General features: G+C 47.9%; 2 protein-coding genes across 4 annotated transcripts; both read left to right on the plus strand.

Moving 5' to 3' along the window:
• Positions 1-579: 579 nt before the first annotated feature.
• znf532 (zinc finger protein 532) lies at positions 580-11922 on the plus strand. 3 transcript variants are annotated; one of them, XM_068706799.1, is made up of 10 exons: positions 580-760; positions 1305-1660; positions 5303-7652; positions 7816-7997; positions 8498-8674; positions 9198-9360; positions 9463-9768; positions 9903-10015; positions 10431-10557; positions 10638-11922. In XM_068706799.1, exons 3-10 carry the CDS (start codon positions 5331-5333, stop codon positions 11133-11135), a joined length of 3888 nt encoding a protein of 1295 aa, XP_068562900.1. In that variant the 5' UTR covers positions 580-760; positions 1305-1660; positions 5303-5330; the 3' UTR covers positions 11136-11922. The 3 variants fall into 3 exon arrangements, with proteins under 3 accessions (XP_068562900.1, XP_068562902.1, XP_068562901.1); XM_068706801.1 differs by lacking the exon at positions 580-760 and having other exon boundaries at positions 1209-1660; XM_068706800.1 differs by lacking the exons at positions 580-760; positions 1305-1660 and adding an exon at positions 2789-2955.
• A 719-nt stretch (positions 11923-12641) lies between these two features.
• Positions 12642-17793, plus strand: oacyl (O-acyltransferase like). Its single transcript, XM_068705615.1, has 15 exons — positions 12642-12798; positions 14453-14586; positions 14674-14752; positions 14847-14982; positions 15093-15289; positions 15377-15589; positions 15664-15766; positions 15852-15953; positions 16050-16215; positions 16297-16376; positions 16461-16571; positions 16693-16816; positions 16918-17104; positions 17395-17537; positions 17633-17793. The coding sequence occupies exons 1-15, from the start codon at positions 12642-12644 to the stop codon at positions 17735-17737; spliced, it is 2037 nt and encodes a 678-aa protein (XP_068561716.1). The 3' UTR covers positions 17738-17793.
• Positions 17794-18812: the final 1019 nt, after the last annotated feature.

The following is an 18812-nucleotide window of genomic DNA, read 5'->3' on the forward strand; positions in this document are numbered from 1 at the left end:
CTAGTCAAGAAACTAAACTGACTTCACTTCTTTATATTCCCATCAAGGTTAGGATCCCTTCAATGTCTGACAGTATCACACACACACACACACACACACACACACACACACACACACACACACACACAAGTGAATATTAATATACTAACGAGTCAAAAAGCTTGTGGGTTAAAAGGAGCCTGAAGGCAAATCAAGAAGGTTCCTATGAGAGCGATGTCCTCTATTTGTTATAGGGGACGTTATGGAGTTAATATTAGGATCATGAACTTTATGATTCATGAATCTTAACATTTCAGATCTGGACACACACTGCTATCGATGCTAAGCTACATATAGCTGACATTCTATTCTATAATCACATGTGGACCATCTGAATTATTACACATCATCTCTTCCCTGCAGGTCTTCAAGCAGCTCGTCTTTGCTGCTTGTGGTCTACGTGACCGGAGACAGCGTGACGTCATGTGACTCTGTTAGGGGCGGGCCCAGCAGCCTCAGCTCCTCCCTCTCCTGCACTGAACCCGTCACGCCGTAGAGAGGCAGCAGGCACCACGAGGGCCCTTCATGATGCACATACACATGCACAGGTCCAGCTGCTGAGCAGCGCATGAGACGCATGTGTGCCGTCTGATGAACACATGAGGCAGGACCCTTCTGCGTAATGAAGGACGGTTATGCTGCAGCATTCATGTCTCTGACGGCTGTGAAGGACAGGTAGCAGGCCAGAGAGAGACAGCCTCACTCAGCTGAAAGTCTCCAGGTAGGCTTTACAAGTTGACCGGTTGATTCCGTCACTCCTACTGTGATGACGTCACATGTTGTCTCTGTGTACACGGCTGTGTGGGCGAAGAAGAGAACCATGTTCATATTTGCATCTGTGAAATACCCTGGTTATGAGTTATGAGTTATTCATGTGTAGGGTAAGGTGTTGCATGCATTACATCACAATCCTCTCCGTTCAAAGCATCTCCTCTCACATTGATTTGAGCTTTATATTTGTGCTTATCCATGTAATAAGTTTACAACACTTCCATCTGAAACAACAGAGAAATAGACTCGACATGTGAATGCTCTATTTATACATTATGATATAAATGCATAATGTCATCGATCCCTTTGTGCAGAATTTATTCAAGTTCAGCCCCACAACCCCGCCTCACTAGCTCATGTGGCTAAGCTACAGCAGAGGCCTGAAACATGAACACAGTGCATGTTATTATCTTCCCTTTTCTTCCTTTCTATCTCCCCCACCTCCTTCTGTCTTCATCATCTCTCCCTCTCTCTCTCTTCTTCCTCTGCACCAGCTGCTGCTGCTGCTCCAGAGCCAGAGTGGAGAGTCCCTCGCCCCCCTGCACCGACAGAGACAAAAGGCCTGATTCGCCTGCTGAACACTGCCCCCTTTCTCTATCCGTCCCTTCATGCACGGCCGTGGTGGTGATGGTGGTGGTGGTGGTGGCTTCAGGGAAAAAAGCGAGGCCTGGACTGGGACTAACATCTAGGACTGACCCAGTGAAGGAAAGTGGGAAGAGGGGGAGAGGAGGAGGAGGAGGATGGGGACTGGAATGGTTGGGGCTGAGTAAAGGCAGGTGCTGAGGCCTCTACAGGAAGATTCAGATTTCTTTCCTGAATATCTCACAGGGTGGAAACAAACCTAACCAGGGTATGCCACATTTACCTCTATATATATATATATATATATATATATGCATGAGTGTGCATGTTTCTGTGTGTCTCCGTGGTGACGTCTGTGTTTGATGGAAGTCTGGGTAGAGGGGTGCATGGAGGACCTGTGCCTCCCCACTGCAGACTGTCTGTCCTGGGTGTAGTGCTGCTGCGGGCTGCATGGAAGTCAGAAAACAACCAGTGTGTGTGTGTGTGTGTGTGTGTGTGTGTGTGTGTGTGTGTGTGTGTGTGTGTGTGTGTGTGTGTGTGTGTGTGTGTGTGTGTGTGTGTGTGGTGAAAGCACAGGGGCAGAAACAGAGCTTCTACTGCCATCATGGTTACCTCCTTCTGCTTCTTCCTTCCTGTTGTGCTGTTTGTTTAACTGTGCTCACCCAAACACCACCTCTCTGTGTATTGTTGTGTTGTTCTGGACTAACTGTACAGCAGTCAGACACCAGGCTAGTGAAATACTGACTTCTTGTTTCACTAAATCTATGATACATGCAGTGTGGCACTCCGCTGCTGCCTGTGTGTTTCTGAGGCCGTAGTGCAGCGCAGGGCTTTTTCTCTTGGGTGACCGGAACCAGATGAAACCGGTTTGAGGGAGACGAGGGGCTGTCAGGAACAATGGCGTCTCTGTGCTCCACTGAGGGGTAGAGAGAGCCGGACTGCTCCACCGCAGACCTTCACTGCTCTGCCACTGAAGACCGTGGTGCAGCAGAGACCCTGCTGCTGCTGCTGCTGCTGCTGCTGCTGCTGGATGTCGGCGTGCTACGCTACGCGGCTCAGAGCAAGGGGGGGGCAGGGAGATTTGTGAAGGGACGGGTGCAGGGGGGGGACGTGGCCGGCTGGGAGTCTGTGAATCTGCAGCCAGGAGCCTCACACGTGCACGCACACGCACACGCACACACACACACACACACACACACACACACACACACACACACACACACACACACACACACACACACACACTCATGCAGGAGCAGGATCCATCCGTCTGCATGTCTGTGTGCTGCTAGTGGTGCAGAGAGAGACCGAGGAGGATCCTCACACAGGACCACCACCACTCACCAGACCGCTGGATGTAACCTGACCCTGTGTTCTAGGCCTTTGCATGGTCTGGGAAGAAGCAGGCTGTCCCCCCACCCCCTCCCCCCTCTCCGGCAGGGTGGGGTGGGGTGGGAGGCTCTCTTTGTGGGTTAGTGGTGTTGTGACTGTGTTTGTTGCAGGATGGAAGGAAGGAAGGAAAGAAGGTTTGGCTAGTGGCTGGAGAGGGACGGAGGCAAGAGGGTGAGGAGTGGCTGATTCACTCGCATGTTTCCACCATTGTTGTTTTACATTCACTTTACTGAGAGAGCAGTTTTACAGGTGGTAGTGAAACATGTATTAAACTGCTGTTGTTGAGAGGGTTCTGCGTTGTACATGTCTGTATTTAACCTTCATGCACTTTCTACGTCAGGCTGCTCTGGCTGTGACTCGCTCTTCTTTCAGGCCTTTCTCTCTGCTGCAGCCTCGCACAGATCAGCAGACATCTTTCTTTCCCCCCCCCCCTCACTGCAGTTCTTGCCTGCTCTCTTTCCCTCCATGACATTTCTCTCTGTCGTCTTGTTGATGCTACCCTCTTTATTACAACCATCCCGTCATCTGGATTGAACTGAGAGTCGTTGCTTTTAGAAACCAAAGACGAGGCTACGAGACGCACACGTCTCTGTCTGTCTGTCTGTCTGTCTGTCTGTCTGTCTGTCTGTGTGTGTCTGTGTGTGTGTGTGTCTGTGTGTGTGTGTGTGTGTGTGTGTGTGTGTGTGTGTGTGTGTGTGTGTGTGTGTGTGTGTGTGTGTGTGTGTGTGTGTGTGTGTGTGTAGATGTGTTTGGATCAAAGAGCAGTTCTGGTTTAACTGCATGTACCAGCAGAGCAGCTCCATGGCCTTCTGTCCCCAACACACACAACAGTACTCTTCAGTCCATCCTGCTCCATATAAAACAATAAAGACCGGTTTATGGACAGAACGTCTGTCTCTGATATTCAATAACACTATCAGACAACAGGTTCTATGAACACTGGTTGTCTTTTATCAATACATGTGTTGTGTTTGCTGGAGTGAACATCCTTACATATCACCTGTCATCATGTTCATATCTACACTTCATATCTCAGTATTGTTTACGTTTTATTCAACCACAAAACCAGCTAAATATATAAGAGACTCTCTGCTGCCTCGCTTTGTCTGTCAGCAGCTGTTCAAGAACAGTCAAAGATCATATCAGCACACTGGAATATTCTGGTTTTCTTCCCATTTGATTAGTTTGATTATAGCGATGCTGACCATGGAGTGATTAGAGAGGAAAATGTCACATCTCCCCCCCGCGTGGAGCCGCGAGTGGTTCCCCGGTGTTTCCATCAGAAACAGTCTAATGAAGTTGCTCAATGTAAAGAAAGAACAAACAGAACTAGTCGTAGGTCAGCTGCATGAGTGTGACGCACAGGTTGATCTAGAGACGTCGCAGGAGAGAGTCCTGAACTAATGCATGCATCAAACATCAAACATCAAACATCAAACATCGAACACAAGAAGGCAGCGGTTCATTTGTGTTGTTCAGAGGCTGTACTGTAGGAGGACCCCGGTGCACCATGTGGAGACAGATGAAACCCCAAAACACAACATGGATGAGCTTACCCCCAAATCCACAAGACACACTGTCATGTACATGTAGGAACACATTAGGACGATTTAATATAGTGAATTTATATTCAATATTTAGTGAATTTCACAGCTTCTTCCTAAATAACAAAAACATCTATAAAAACATTGTCGTTTAAAAAGAGGCTTTCCAGGAATGTTGAAAGGAAAGAAACACAGAAGCAGAGCTGAAAATCAGTGAATCCTACACTTACACCTCGTTACTCAAACATATGAGAAGCATCTTCCAAACACTATTAATCAAATATGAATTTGCGAACATTTAACTAATATATATTACCATGAAACCTCCCTGATTACTTACATTAAGACAATTAATCATTTTATAAAAGGTTTTTAAGCAGCTGTTTCCTCTACAGTCCAGTAAATGTGAAGGACACTGTTAGCATCACTCCATGTACATCCTCCTCTTCTCTCCATACAACCCCAGACATTTGAATAAACGTTTACTTTTGAAGAACTTTGTCTGTTTTATTTTCTTTACTGGATAATACAGGATTATATGATTTTCTCTTGTTGCATTGCTGCCTTCATGTCCCAACAACATATGAACACGATCATATTATAGTGGCCTTAGTCTTCCACATTTGGAGAGAATTACAGTAATTGCCCAGTAAAATATCATCAATTTCTCATCACAAACAGATTCTACTATTAATATGAACCTGAATCATCATGAGAAAAGGCCTCATCTGGGACCCAAGATGGATTTATGAATGTTAGTCATGATAGTCCTTTTCATTACGGAAACTATGATCCATGGATATTATTGGCTGTTATTTGACATAAAACCTAATGAGCAGATTGCAGATGAAGTAGACGAGGAACATTCAACACCAGATCACAACGGATCAACTACGATCGCACATGTTGTTCAGATCTGTAGTGAACATGGCTTGTGTTACTGACCAGTCTACCATTTCCTCTGTGTTCCCCAGGTAGTCTCCTCAGAACAGGAGCAGGACCATGGGAGATATGAAGACGCCAGACTTTGATGACCTGCTGGCGGCCTTCGACATCCCTGACATGGTGGATCCTAAAACCGCTATTGAATCAGGCCCCCATGATGACCACGACGGACAGCTCAAGCATCCCAGTGGTGGGGTGACCGGTGGTGAGGATGAGTCCCACAACCCCTCAACAGGACTTGACGTTGGCGTGAGTGTCATTGTCAAGAACATCCGAAATGCAGACACTAGGGAGCGTGGTGAAACCATATCAGATAAGGATGGGCACTTCCATCCCCAACCTCCTTCTGTTGACATTGGCAATGGACTTCATCATAGCTTATTGGCCACAATACAACCAGGTACTCATTGCACCAAGAATGGATGGAAAGCTCCCAGGGAGGAAGGCCAGTCAGTCAACAACCATTCAGCAACCTTCAATCAATTCAGCCCCATCTCCAGCGCTGAAGAGTTTGATGACGATGATAAGATTGAGGTTGATGACCCCATGGACAAGCAGGGAGGCCAGGCATCCTTTACATCCACTACTAAGACAGAGGACCAGAACCCTAAACATCCAGCATCATTAGACAATGCGTCTAAGCCCACAACAAACAGGGACCAAAAACTTGATCAAAACAACAACACCAATGAAACTCTGGGATGTTCCAAGTCGAATGAGCTCCCTCGATCAAGTTCACCTGAGGAGGAACTAAAGAACACTGTCCTCAAGACTCAAGATCAGGAGTGCAGGGAGACTGGAGAGCCCACGGGTAATGTGTCCGGTATGTCTCCAGTCAAAGCCAAGTCCTCTGCAAAACTTTCATCTTGCATAGCAGCCATAGCCGCCCTCAGTGCCAAAAAGGCTAGCACCACCGATTTGGGTGTTTTGGATTCTCACACAACACAGAAAGAATCCACCCCTGCCGATACAAATCCCAGAGCTCTAGAGAAGCCACGCAAGCAGGAGTCAGCCTTAGAGTTTGCAAAGAGGCTGCTAGCAAGACAACCAGGCAGTCCCTCCAGTGTTCTCAGTGAGGGTAGCAGCAAAGGTTCCCCTGCCTCGAGCACAGACACCACTCCGGTCATCCCAAAAGTCAGGATCAAAACAATCAAGACGTCATCCGGCCAGATCAAGCGCATGGTCAGCCGAGTTGTATCAGAGTTTAATCCTGAACGTCTGAAAAGAAGAGGGAAGAGCGTTTCTGTCATGGCAACCACCGGTGCAAAGTTCTCATCTTCTACAAGGCCCCCTCTGCCAACCACAGTACTAGCCACCGCTGGAGGCCCTTCAATTGAAATAACCAAGCAAATGACTATTAAACCTGTGGCCACAGCTTTCCTGCCTGTCTCAGCAGTCAAGACAGCAGGTTCCCAAGTCATCAACCTGAAGCTAGCCAACAACACCACAGTTAAAGCAACAGTCATCCCCGCTGCGTCAGTGCAAAGTGCCAGCAGCGCCATCTTAAAAGCCGCTAATGCCATCCAGCAACAGACTGTCATGGTGCCTGCCTCCAGACTGGCTAATGCCAAACTTGTGCCAAAGACAGTTCATCTAAGTCACCTTAATCTTCTGCCTCAGACTGTATCCTCCGCTGTCTGTGATCTCACAAAGGCGCTGTCCTCCTCTAAACAGCCACAGCAAATCAAACAGCATACAATCCTCGCTGGCCGGGCCTCAAAGAAAGTCTCCAGGATTCAAGTGTTCAACAGCTCTCAAAGCTCTGTAGTGGACGCCTTCAACAAAGTGCTGAGTAGCATAAATCCTGTCCCCGTGTACGTACCGAACCTCTCTCCGCCAACTTCAGCTTGTATTTCTCTACCCTCACGTGGCTACAAGTGCTTGGAGTGTGGCGATTCATTCGCTCTCGAGAAGAGCCTGGCACATCACTACGAGCGTCGCAGCGTGCAGATCGAGGTCACCTGCAACCACTGTGCCGAAAGTCTCCTGTTCTACAACAAATGCAGCCTCTTGTCTCATGCCAGGGGCCACAAGGACAAAGGGGTTGTCATGCAGTGCTCGCATCTAATCCTGAAACCCATCCCTGCAGATCAGATGATAACGTCACCCTCATCAGGCCCACCCAACATCACCGGCACCACCTCCACCTCCCAAGCACATGCGACCGCCCAAATCCCAGGGAGAGCTGCTGGTTCAGGATCCCAAAGTACGGTGATTTCAGCTCCATGCAATGCTCCTCTCATTGCAGCCATGCCGTTGGAGGACGACGCATCGAAGCTCTGCAGGCACAGCCTCAAATGCTCGGAGTGTAACAAAATGTTCCAGGACGACAGCTCGCTAGCGATGCACTACCAACAGGCACAAGAGTCCAGTGGGCAGGTGTGTGTATGTGACGTGGTCACTGGTTAAATTGTATTCATGAACCTTTCAGAGGTTTAGTGGTGGCAGCCACTATGTTGGGGCGCCTCTGGTTTCCATTTTCTTTATGTTTCGTGACTCACATTTGGAGCACTTGATGATTTTCTTCCTCTCCTCTTTTCAGAGAACATGCACCATCTGCCAAATGCTTCTACCGAATCAGTGCAGCTTTCTGTCGCACCAGCGGATCCACCAGCACAAGTCTCCTTACATCTGCCCCGAGTGCGGCGCCAGCTGCCGCTCTGTCCATTTCCAATCACACGTCACAAAGAACTGCCTGCATTACACCCGCAGAGTCGGCTACCGGTCAGTCTACCTTAACTACGATCACAACATTATGACGCAACGTCATCAAAGTGTCTCTACTCAGACTCTCGCTCTGTTCTTTTAAAGTGCCACTTACAATGTCATATCTAATTACAGTTATTATTACTGCATTAGCTTTGCCTCCGCTTGACGATCCCATACAGCTGAGAGTAATGTTATTCACAATTCACCTTCTGGGGGACGTTAGAACATTTCTATTGGAACATTCAAAATGAAGTATCAGTATCTGACCAGTTATGGTTCAATAAAGACTCAAAATATTACAAAATATACCAAAAAAACATTCGGTTATTTGGTTTCTTGCAGAGATAGATGAAAGGATTGACACCACACTCAGCAGGTTGTTAGCTTAGCATAGCTAGCCTGACTCTCTCTGTGCTCATTGTGCAAAGATGAATCCTTCTGTCCAACTGACTTTCTGAATGTTGAAATCGTACATGAATCTGACTTCTGTAACCTCTTACTCCTTCTCTCTGCAGCTGTGTCCACTGTAGCGTGATCTTTGCTGATGGTGCAACTGTAAAATCCCACATCCAGAGTTCTCACTGTGAGATCTTCTATAAATGTCCTCTCTGCCCCATGGCCTTCAAGTCCGCACCGGGAACGCACTCTCATGTGAACACACAGCATCCAGGAATGAAGGCAGGAGAGCCCAAGTAGGTCCAAACCACTGTGGATACTTATTATTCATGAATGACAAAACAAACCAAATGTGTTTTCCTGAAGAACACACCTTTCAATTAAATTCAAAAATGTAATCTTATGTTAAATACAAATAGTACTCAGTACACACATAATACACCTTTTTATCAAAGAGTTGTCAACACACATCTACACACTGTTCCTTTCACACCAATGTAACGTAACACCCACGTCCAATTCACTCTTCAAAGAGAAGTCTTCCTCGCTGCTTCATCAGTACCTGTGGGTTTTAGACACGGTGGCTTAACTGGGGTTTGTTTTTTCCACATGGAAACCTTCCACTGACCCACATGCAGTCCACCACCAGCCCCACTGACGGTGCAGGTGCTCAGCATACAACGCAGCTGAATGTTTAATGGCTCCTTGTGAAATATGTGTGAACATAAGACAACATTTGTAGAAGTAATGTTTTTTTTCTTTTGTGCGTTCTGCAGTAGATTGTGTGCGTCTTAAAGGACGTTGTTTTATGTCTTTCAGGCTGATCTATAAGTGTTCCATGTGTGACACCGTGTTCACCTTGCAGTCCCTGCTCCACTCACATTTTGACCAGCACATCGTCAACCATAAAGTTTCAGTGTTCAAATGCCCCGACTGCTCCACGCACTACGCACAGAAGCAGCTCATGTTGGACCACATCAAGGTGGGCATGAATCCCCTCTACAGTCAAACCTCACGCTGTGACGTAACAATGTGTGGCAGATGATTTGTTGTAATTCAATCTGCATCTGTGGATCCTTTCCAGGCCATCCACGGGACCCTGAAGACCATCGAGGGTCCGCCAAACTTGGGCATCAACCTTCCGCTCAGCACCAAGCCCACTAACTCCAATAGCACCAACAGCCCCAGTAACAACAACAACAATGGAGGAAATGACAAAGGTCAAGCCAAGGGAGCAAAGAAGCCTTCAGCTTCACCTCTAAAGAAAGCAAACTGCTCGGTGGACCTGAAGAACCCGCACAGCGCTGCTGGATACACGTGTGCAGACTGCAGTGGTCTCTTCAGTTCCAGGGAGGTCTTTGTGGCTCACATGAGGCACGAACATGGCAAGGTGAGCGTCAACGACCATCTCACTAGGAAGCTTGAGTAAATGTCCTTAATTGTGTTCCACCACAAGTCCCACTAGAGTAAAATCCACAACCGTCTCTATTTTAAAAGGCTTCATGCGTTCTCCTTCCATTGCAGATGCTGAAGAAACACCCATGTCGGCAGTGCGACAAGTCCTTCAGCTCCTCCCACAGTCTTTGCAGACACAACCGTCTCAAACACAAGGGTCAGCGGAAGGTCTACACCTGCCCGTGAGTAAACACACACACACACACACATCCACTGTGGACTTCCTCCAGAGTCCTCCAAATTCAACCACACAAACACTCGTTGGTTCTCGCCCTCCAGAACGACACACTACGGTGAAGGCTGAGCGGTTAGCAGCGCAGTCAGCTGTGAATAGTTCCGTTAGCTGTTAGCTGTTAGCTGATAGCCAAACACACCGTCCAAAACAATGAAAGAGAGCAAACTGATTTCCCCATACACATACGGTCTAATGACCAGACTAAACATGATTTAGATTAGCCGTGGACAGACACACTGACTCAGTCACTCACTCACGGTCAACGATCACATGGTTCTCCTGGTGGAGAGAACACCAATAACAGAAGGCAAAAATCCGCTTGCAAAGGGTTAATGATTGATATGTTCTCGTACTTTTGACAGGCGCTGTCCAGCTGTCAGTCAGCCGTTCACTAAGAGAGTGCTGCTGGATCAGCACATCCGCTTGATGCACGGAGTCAAAGACCCAGATGGGAAAACTCGGACGGAGGCTCTACCTGACAAGGAGACGGTACTGCGGCACACATTTATTAGGAGGTTAATCCTCGTGGATGTTTCATTCCTAACCGATGACTTTAACCTCCTCCGCAGACCCTCTGCCCCAAAAGGAAGCCAGAAGAGGATGAGGGGTCTCCGGGCCTGAACTCCAGGGGCACCGACTCGCAGCCGCTGAAGAGGCTGAAGGTGAACATCCTTAAAGTCCACAAGTGCGCCGTCTGCGGCATCACCACCGAGGACATCGCCGCGTTCCACGCGCACATCCCCCAGCACGAGTCCGACGGCTCGTCGCACCAGTGTCGGGAGTGCGGCCTGTGCTACACCTCCCGTCGCTCGCTGGCCCGGCACCTCTTCATCGTCCACCGGCTGAAGGAGCCGCAGGGTGTCGCCCGGCGCAACGGAAGGGGCGACGACGACGACGACGACGAGAGCCAGCGAGAGAACCAGCTGGACGCCGCGGACGGGACGCCGAACACCAAATGCAAAGTGTGCGGCAGAACGTTTGAGTCAGAGGGGAGCCTGAACACTCACATGAGGACGCACGGGATGGCCTTCATCAAGTCGAAGAGACTCAGCGCGGCCGACAAGTGACCCCGAGGAGACGACCTTCAGTAGATCATGCTGTATATACTATGTACATGTAGAGTACTACAACATGTGTACAATATACGTACACACATACAGTCACTTTATGCTAAGTAAACTGATAGATAGATGTTTTCTATAGGCGTTGAGTAGATCTTGTTTTCTATAGAAGAGCTTCTATTGTTCTCTTAGGGCTAGGTAGTGGATGGATGATCGTTGTGAAGGGATTAATCCTCATGCAGTCGGCAGCGTTCTGAATTGTCAAATATATGAAACTGTTGTCAGCTTCAGGATTCCCCAGTTCAGCTGAAGTCTTAACTTAACTAAACTAAAGATCAGAAGACGTCAGACAAAGATCACACCGTGTGAAGTTATGATGATTCAACATCAACATCAGAAACAGGCTTTTAATGAACACCAATGGGCCAAATTTGAATAAGTTCTTAAAAGTATATTTTGTAAAAGAATGTTTTTATTTGATTGTTTCATTCCTGACTTAATATAATTACGGCAGCTATTTATGATTATAGGTCTCAGAAAAAAAAGATGTATTTACCTGAATATTTAAAAAAACGATTAAGATGACTGACAGGTCTGTCTTCAGTTCTTGGTTCTTTGGTTTTAGTGTTGAATCATAACGTGTTCTTTGACAGGAACAACGTAAAGAACAGCATGGCTGTAGACGACCAGCTGCACCGAACAATAACTGAAACACAACATTATTCCTGAATGTCTGAAGCTCGTGTACAAAACTGTTCTTCATGTCAATAAATGATGAAACCTGCTTACTTTAAACAGCCAGTATTCGCACTGTGCATTGTGCTTCCCAGACGTGTGACTGTCTGTCACTATCACTACATCAACCCGTCACACGACGTCAGAGTTCAGACTACAGCTTGTTGTTTCCCCCATGAGGCCCACAAATCACTGCATGAAGGTTCAACCAGGTCCAACACTTCCTTCCATGAGACACAGCATTGGGTTCATGCTGTGTTGTGAAATGACTCATGAAGCTCTTAACGAGTTCTGTTCACGTCCAAAAGTCACCAAAGTGACTGTGGTCAAGAGGCGCTGCATCACTACACTATTACCTCTTATTATCCTCTGGATTCATCACAGACATAGTGAATGTGTGTTCAGACTGTTTCTCACTGTTGTCTGGTAAAGTCATGGCATCGGTATTTAGAACAAGAGCGCCCTCCAGTGGCCAGTGTTGTACCAGACTGTGTGCTGCTGCTGCTTCTCCAACATCTGAGCTTGTGTTTCAGTCATCATCATTGCACTTGACCTGTAATCACGTTGATCCTGTGTGGTGACCACAATCACATCCTCACGTAACCAAATCCTGTTCACACCTGATGCAGACGACCAGGTGAGGACGCCACGGTGGTGTTCAATCCCCTCCATGCAAGATGAATTTCACGCCACCTTCTTCTTCCTGGTGATGACGCGTCTCCTCCTGCGCTACTTAAACACGTCCTCCACTGAAGACAGCTGCACTGAGGCCTGGAGATGGCCCCGGGTTGGGTGGCGTTGCTCCTGTGTGCAGGCTGCAGCGCAGCGCTGGAGAAGGAGCAGACCTTCACCGGGTCTCACACATGCTCAGAGGACACCAACACGTTGCTCTGGGAAATGAACCAGAACCGGCCGGAGGAGTACGCCGTCCTCAGTGAGTGCTGCTGGCTGCTGAAAGGCCTGTTCTGTTCTGTTGTGTGTTCTGTTGTGTGTTCTGGTGTGTGTTCTGTTGTGTGTTCTGGTGTGTGTTCTGTCTGCGTGTTCTGTTGTGTGTTCTGTTGTGTGTTCTGGTGTGTGTTCTGGTGTGCGTTCTGGTGTGCGTTCTGGTGTGTGTTCTGTCTGCGTGTTCTGTTGTGTGTTCTGGTGTGTGTTCTGGTGTGTGTTCTGGTGTGTGTTCTGTTGTGTGTTCTGGTGTGTGTTCTGGTGTGTGTTCTGGTGTGCGTTCTGGTGTGTGTTCTGTCTGCGTGTTCTGTTGTGTGTTCTGGTGTGTGTTCTGGTGTGCGTTCTGGTGTGTGTTCTGGTGTGCGTTCTGGTGTGTGTTCTGGTGTGTCAGTGGAGGGTCAGGTCCACTGAAGAGGGGCCAGCTGTTCTTTGACAGGCCAGCTAAAGAACATCGCTCCAGAGCAACGCAACAAACCCATAAACAGACGACAACACACTGTTCACACCAAACCATAAATATAAATACTGTACTTAAATACCTTAAATCAAGATATAAGAGTTAATGTTCACGACTTAGTCTACAACAACGACCCCAGTATTGTATTATTAATGCTAACAAGGATATTCAAAGAACTACAGCTATTAGTATTATTATGATTATGGTTTTGATTGTTTATTTTGAATCATGTAATTGTTCTTAAATGTTCTCCTACTTCATGTTTTTATATTAATGAAGCACGTTGAGCTGCAACTTGATGATGAAAGATCAAACTACCGACAGGTGATGAACTACCTGTGGATCAGTACCTCTGCACACCATAACATCACAACAGCGTCAGTGAACATGCAGACATAGTGAACATATATTATATTATATTACAGCATGATCTCCATAGTAACTACGTCACACAGCAGTCAGGTAGCTCAATGCACACGAGACACAGTTGACTCACCGGTGAAGTCACGTCCTGTCCTTGTTGCTCCGGTCGCCTCTAGTCTCACAGCAACACCGGACCTGTCCTCCATTCAACGCTCACGTGACTCGTGTTGGTTTGAGAGCGGCTGGCTTCACTTCCTACGGCTGCTTGTTCGTTCACAGTGTCGTAGCAGCTACATGGTGACCGCGACTGATCGTTTGAGTCTCAATAATCAAAGTTAACAAACTTCACCACGTGTGAGGGTGCAACGCCATTTCTGACCGTCAGCACAGAGGGGGGCGCTGTTTCGCTCTTTAAAGCAACCAGATGAAGACATGGGAGAAGAAAACAGTCATATCTGCTTATTAAAATTACGAGATTGAGCCATAAAGGAAGTCCTGGCTTCAGTAAAACTACAGGAAAAATAATATGTATTTGAACAATTTCTGAGTTGTTATTTGTATTATTTAAATTTGTACAAACTCATTTCCCTTTTTTAGTATTTAGTATTTATTTGTGTTTAAATGTGTTTCTTTCACATTGTATTGCAAAGCATCAATATCACATTTTACACGTTTTATTTTATGAATTCAGTCTTTCTTTTTGTCCAAAAGGACTGTGGAGGATCACTGTTTACTTCTTTGCACTAAGTTGCGTGTGTGTGTGTGTGTGTGTGTGTGTGTGTGTGTGTGTGTGTGTGTGTGTGTGTGTGTGTGTGTGTGTGGTCAGTGTATGATGCATTTGGAAAGATGGGCAGCAACGTCAAAGGAGGTAATGCCAACCAGCCCGGCCTGCTGCAGCAGTGCCGCTCTGCACACGGCCCTGCCTTCTCTGGACAGTACTGCCAGGTGTTCCTTCGGCAGGTGAGACGATCGATGTCACGACGTCACAGATCACACGTCGTCCTGACAGCTAGCCGTAGTTTGAACGACGTGTTTCTACCATCGTAGGAGACAGTCCAGTACTTCGTGGGTGTTTGCGTTCCCGACTCCTGTGGAGAAGACGACGTACGAATGCTGGTGCTGTGCGGTCAGCGAGTTTAAAATCAGTTTTCTCTGAACATTAATATTCGGTCAATCCAGCACTCGTTCTGTGTTACTTGTGACTTCCCCCTCTTTAACAGGGAGACTTCAGTTTGGCCAGCATTCCCTCGTTCCTCCTTTGCCTCCCATCCTGGTCAATCATTCCGCTCAGGAGATGATCATGACCCACTGCTTGTCCAGCGCCGTCGCCCCCGATGCTTCGGACGTCACCTGTCTGTCAGTACATCGCTGTCTTATGTGCATGTCTACATGTAAACTGAATACTGACACGTTTGTCTGTGTCGTTGGTGGGTCTTCCCCTGAAACACAAAGCTTTCCTCCTGCAGGTGTGTGTGTTGTGTGATGGTAGCGGTTCCTCTCGCGGCTTCGCTGCTCACTGCTATATTGAGATGGAAACGCAGCAGAGAGGTCCGGCCCGCAGCGGAGTCGGCCTGTCTGAACACCGGCCTCAACCTTTACGGGACTCTGAAGACCAACGGCTCCTCCAGCAGTGATACCAATAGTGGCCCCCCAGAGGACAGCAGTGAGTTGTGTATTATCTGTTTGTGTGTGAGAACATCCACAAGACCTCCCTAAAGATGTGAACCGTGAAGTTGATGGTCTTTCGTAGGCGGCAGCAGGCCCTCTCCCCTCTGTTTCCCTCCAAGCTGTGTGCACCGGTGGCTTCAGGCGTTCTCTCTGCAGACCACCAGCCGGGGCGTCTTCAGCACCTCCTCCTCCATCCCAGGAGGAGGCTACTCCTCCCTCAACGGCGTCCGAGTCCTCAGCCTGTTGTGGATCATGTGCGGACACTCGGCACAGTTCCCCGTAATAAACAACCTGGGTACGACCAGACTCGCTGCAGCAGTGATGGACGTACTCATATAGTCTTACATTACTGTGTCGTCTCTGCTGCAGATAACTACAAAGACTGGAAGGAATCAGCTGAGAGGAACCCTCTGCACGTGCTCACCATCGGCGGGCCTGTCTTCCTGGCTGTGGACACATTTTTACTGCTGGGGTGAGACTGAAGCAACGTTTAACAGCATAGCGTCTGTAGAAGAGAGTGTTGAGGTGTCAGTTACAGCAGGGTCTTTGTGCTGCAGGGGTCTGCTGAGTGCAAGGTCTCTGCTGGGCTCCATCCACAGGGCTGAAGACCAGCTGAGCCCCGGCTTGGTGGCCAGCTACCTCTTCAGGAGGATTCAAAGGTCCGATCCTCTGTGTGTGTTGAGAAGCTCCCGACTGTGAGTGTGAGATCTAAAACCACGTAAACATGCTTTGTCTCTGTCTTCCCTTTGCTGCAGGATTCAACCCCTGCATCTGTTCATCATGTGTCTAACCATCGGCCTCATCTCGCTGGTCCAGTGGGGACCCTACTGGTTCCCCTTTATAGACTCTATGATGGACTGTAAGACGTACTGGTGGGCCAACGTACTGTTGATAAGCAACCTCCTCCCAGTCCACGAGATCGTGAGTCTGACGTATAATTCAGTGACTCTAACTCTATCCTTGACTTCTTTCTTGACATGTCATTTCATACTCTTTCCTCAGTGCATTCCCTGGACATGGTACCTGTCTCTGGACTTCCAGTGCTATGCTACCACTCCTCTGTTGGTCTACTTTCACAGACTGTAGGTTCTGTGTTTCTACCTTGGTCAAGCTTAACGTACAGCTTCACAGTTCACTGTAACCCCTGGAGCTCTTCTGTTGTGTAGGAACAGAGGCGTGTTCCTGGTTGTTGCTGGAGGCCTTCTTCTGATGACCACGGTGGTCGGTGCTGTTATCACGGCACTCCTGCAGCTTCCGGTGTTTCAGCCGTCGACACTGTAAGGTTTAGTGAACGCGAGGAACCGAATGCATGCGGCACGAAACGTCGATGTTCTACTTTAATGCGGTGGAATCCGGCGTAACTTTATTAGTGTTACACCGTGTTTCTTTATTTTGCAGAACATCTGAGAACTATGTCTTGTCTTACTACGTGAGACCGCACACAAGATACGGCCCGTTTTTAATAGGAGTCTTGACTGGAATATATTTAACAACCAAGAAGCATCAGCTGCTGAAGCACAAGGTGAGAACATGGCGGCCCACACGTCTTATTCTGTCTCATCGGGTCAAACAGACGCCGTACATTCACACTCGTGCTCTTACCCCGTCCTGCTGCTGATCCAGTGGCAAGCCGCCCTTGGTTGGTTCTGCTGCCTGTCGCTCATGGCCGCCGTGGTTGGACTGGCCTACGTCCTCAGGGAGACCCCCCCCCGTCCATCGGTGCCACACGCCCTCTACCAGGGACTGCACCGGCCGCTCTGGGCCCTGGCTGTGAGCTGGATCATCCTGGCCTGTGAGGAGGGCTACGGAGGTCAGAGTCCAAACTCCACCAAACACCATTTAAAGACTCAAGTGTCTGCTTCTCCTGCATTCTGTAGCTTAACTGTTTAATGACTGATTACTTTATAGCATGTTTAAAAGCAAAAACATTGATGATTAAAACAATGACTCACAGATTAAAGCAGATTAAAATAGATAATGATTACAGTATTAGCATGTTAGCTAGAGTAAAAGCTTGACTACATGAAAGCAGAAGTATATATTTATATATATATATATATATATATGTATTTATTTGTACATGTTCTTATGTGTCTCCAGGTTTGATCAAGCGCCTCTTGTCTTTGGGTTTCTGGGTTCCTCTGTCCAACATTAGTTTTGCCTGCTATCTATCACATCCGGTCTTCATCATCCTCTACATCGGCTTGCAGGAGACCCCGATCCACTACACGGACATCAACTTCGTGAGTCAGCGCATCGCGTCCCGCTTCATCCCGCCTGACGCTGAGGTGTTTCAGCTGTGACCCTCCTCTGCTTGTGTTCCTCCCGTCCTCTTTAGATGTACCTGTTCCTCGGCCACCTGCTGCTCACGCTGGCGGTCAGCTGTGTGCTCACCGTGCTGGTGGAGAAGCCGTACCTCCTCCTCAGACGGAGCGCAACATGACGAGACAAGTCCTCCTCCAGCCGCCTCCCATCGGCTCACATTCTGTCTGCTTCTGCTTCTGTAGATAATAAACGGGTTTGTTTCTAAAACAGAAGAGTCAGGAGGTTTTTATAGCGAGTGAGTGTTGATAACGTGACGGTTCAACACTTTACATGTCCTTGAATTTAAGGTCAAGATCAACACATCCATCACCCTTCACAGTGGTAACAGTGACACTATATTCAAAATGTATTTGAGGTTTCCTCTCCGGAATCATTCACTTCAACACATCAGGAACCAGGAGAGCAGACGACTCAAGAAGCCTGATGGGATTCATTGTTTCTCCCGATGGTCTGATTGCCGTCTCTGAAGTTATGAAAAGAGGAGGAGTCTAAGTTACTAGTAACTAGTGTGACTGGCTTCCAAAGTTCATCGTATTCCCTTCCATCCTTTCCTTCCATCCTTGGACACTGCACTCTCCACTTGGTCCTCGCAGGACGTTCAGGGAAGGAGGGCAGCCTGTGCAACAACACGGTGTAAAAATACCCCTCGCTCTGGTAAGAGGACACTTCTGTCTCCATGGCTACAAGAGGCCACGGGGCCACGTCCAATCCACGTCCCCACAACAACATGCTCAAGATGGTGCAACATGTCTGAGACTGCTTCAGATTAGTCACAACACGGTTCTGAAGAAGGAAAGAAACGAGTACGCTAACAGTCCAAGAACTACTCAGCCTGGCTGAGACTCTGCTGTACATGACGTATGGACAGATACGCTGTTGTTCCATATTCACCGGTTTTTAAAAGACACACTGGTGAACCCAGCCGGGGAACACAGGAAGTGGTTATTTATGTACTGATTTGTTGCCCAAAAGTCCATCCGCCTCATCAACCCATCAGCTTCTTCATGTCCACACACACACACACACACACACACACTACTCCTCACATAACAGCTGCAGTACATCATCTTATAAACGACCTGTCTGAGTGCTGCTGTAGTAGATTCACAAGTCACCATGAGAACAAGTCACAAGTGTTACACAACGACACCAAAAGAGCAAAAGAACACCACATCGTTTGAATGCTGTGTGTC

The sequence above is a fragment of the Cebidichthys violaceus genome, unplaced genomic scaffold (genome assembly GCF_023349555.1).
Source record: "Cebidichthys violaceus isolate CVI_PGR_0920_01 unplaced genomic scaffold, fCebVio1.0.p SCAF_12, whole genome shotgun sequence".
Taxonomy (NCBI): domain Eukaryota; kingdom Metazoa; phylum Chordata; class Actinopteri; order Perciformes; family Stichaeidae; genus Cebidichthys; species Cebidichthys violaceus.

Excerpts from the sequence above, each read along its gene's own strand:
- znf532 (XM_068706799.1), top strand. The coding sequence starts at position 5,331 with ATGGGAGATATGAAGACGCCAGACTTTGATGACCTGCTGGCGGCCTTC. Across the intron at positions 7,998-8,497 it reads ACCCGCAGAGTCGGCTACCG|CTGTGTCCACTGTAGCGTGA; the intron begins GTCAGTCTACCT and ends TTCTCTCTGCAG. Across the intron at positions 10,558-10,637 it reads CTCTACCTGACAAGGAGACG|ACCCTCTGCCCCAAAAGGAA; the intron begins GTACTGCGGCAC and ends CCTCCTCCGCAG.
- oacyl (XM_068705615.1), top strand. The coding sequence starts at position 12,642 with ATGGCCCCGGGTTGGGTGGCGTTGCTCCTGTGTGCAGGCTGCAGCGCA. Across the intron at positions 14,753-14,846 it reads ACGAATGCTGGTGCTGTGCG|GGAGACTTCAGTTTGGCCAG; the intron begins GTCAGCGAGTTT and ends CCTCTTTAACAG. Across the intron at positions 15,590-15,663 it reads CCCCGTAATAAACAACCTGG|ATAACTACAAAGACTGGAAG; the intron begins GTACGACCAGAC and ends TCTCTGCTGCAG.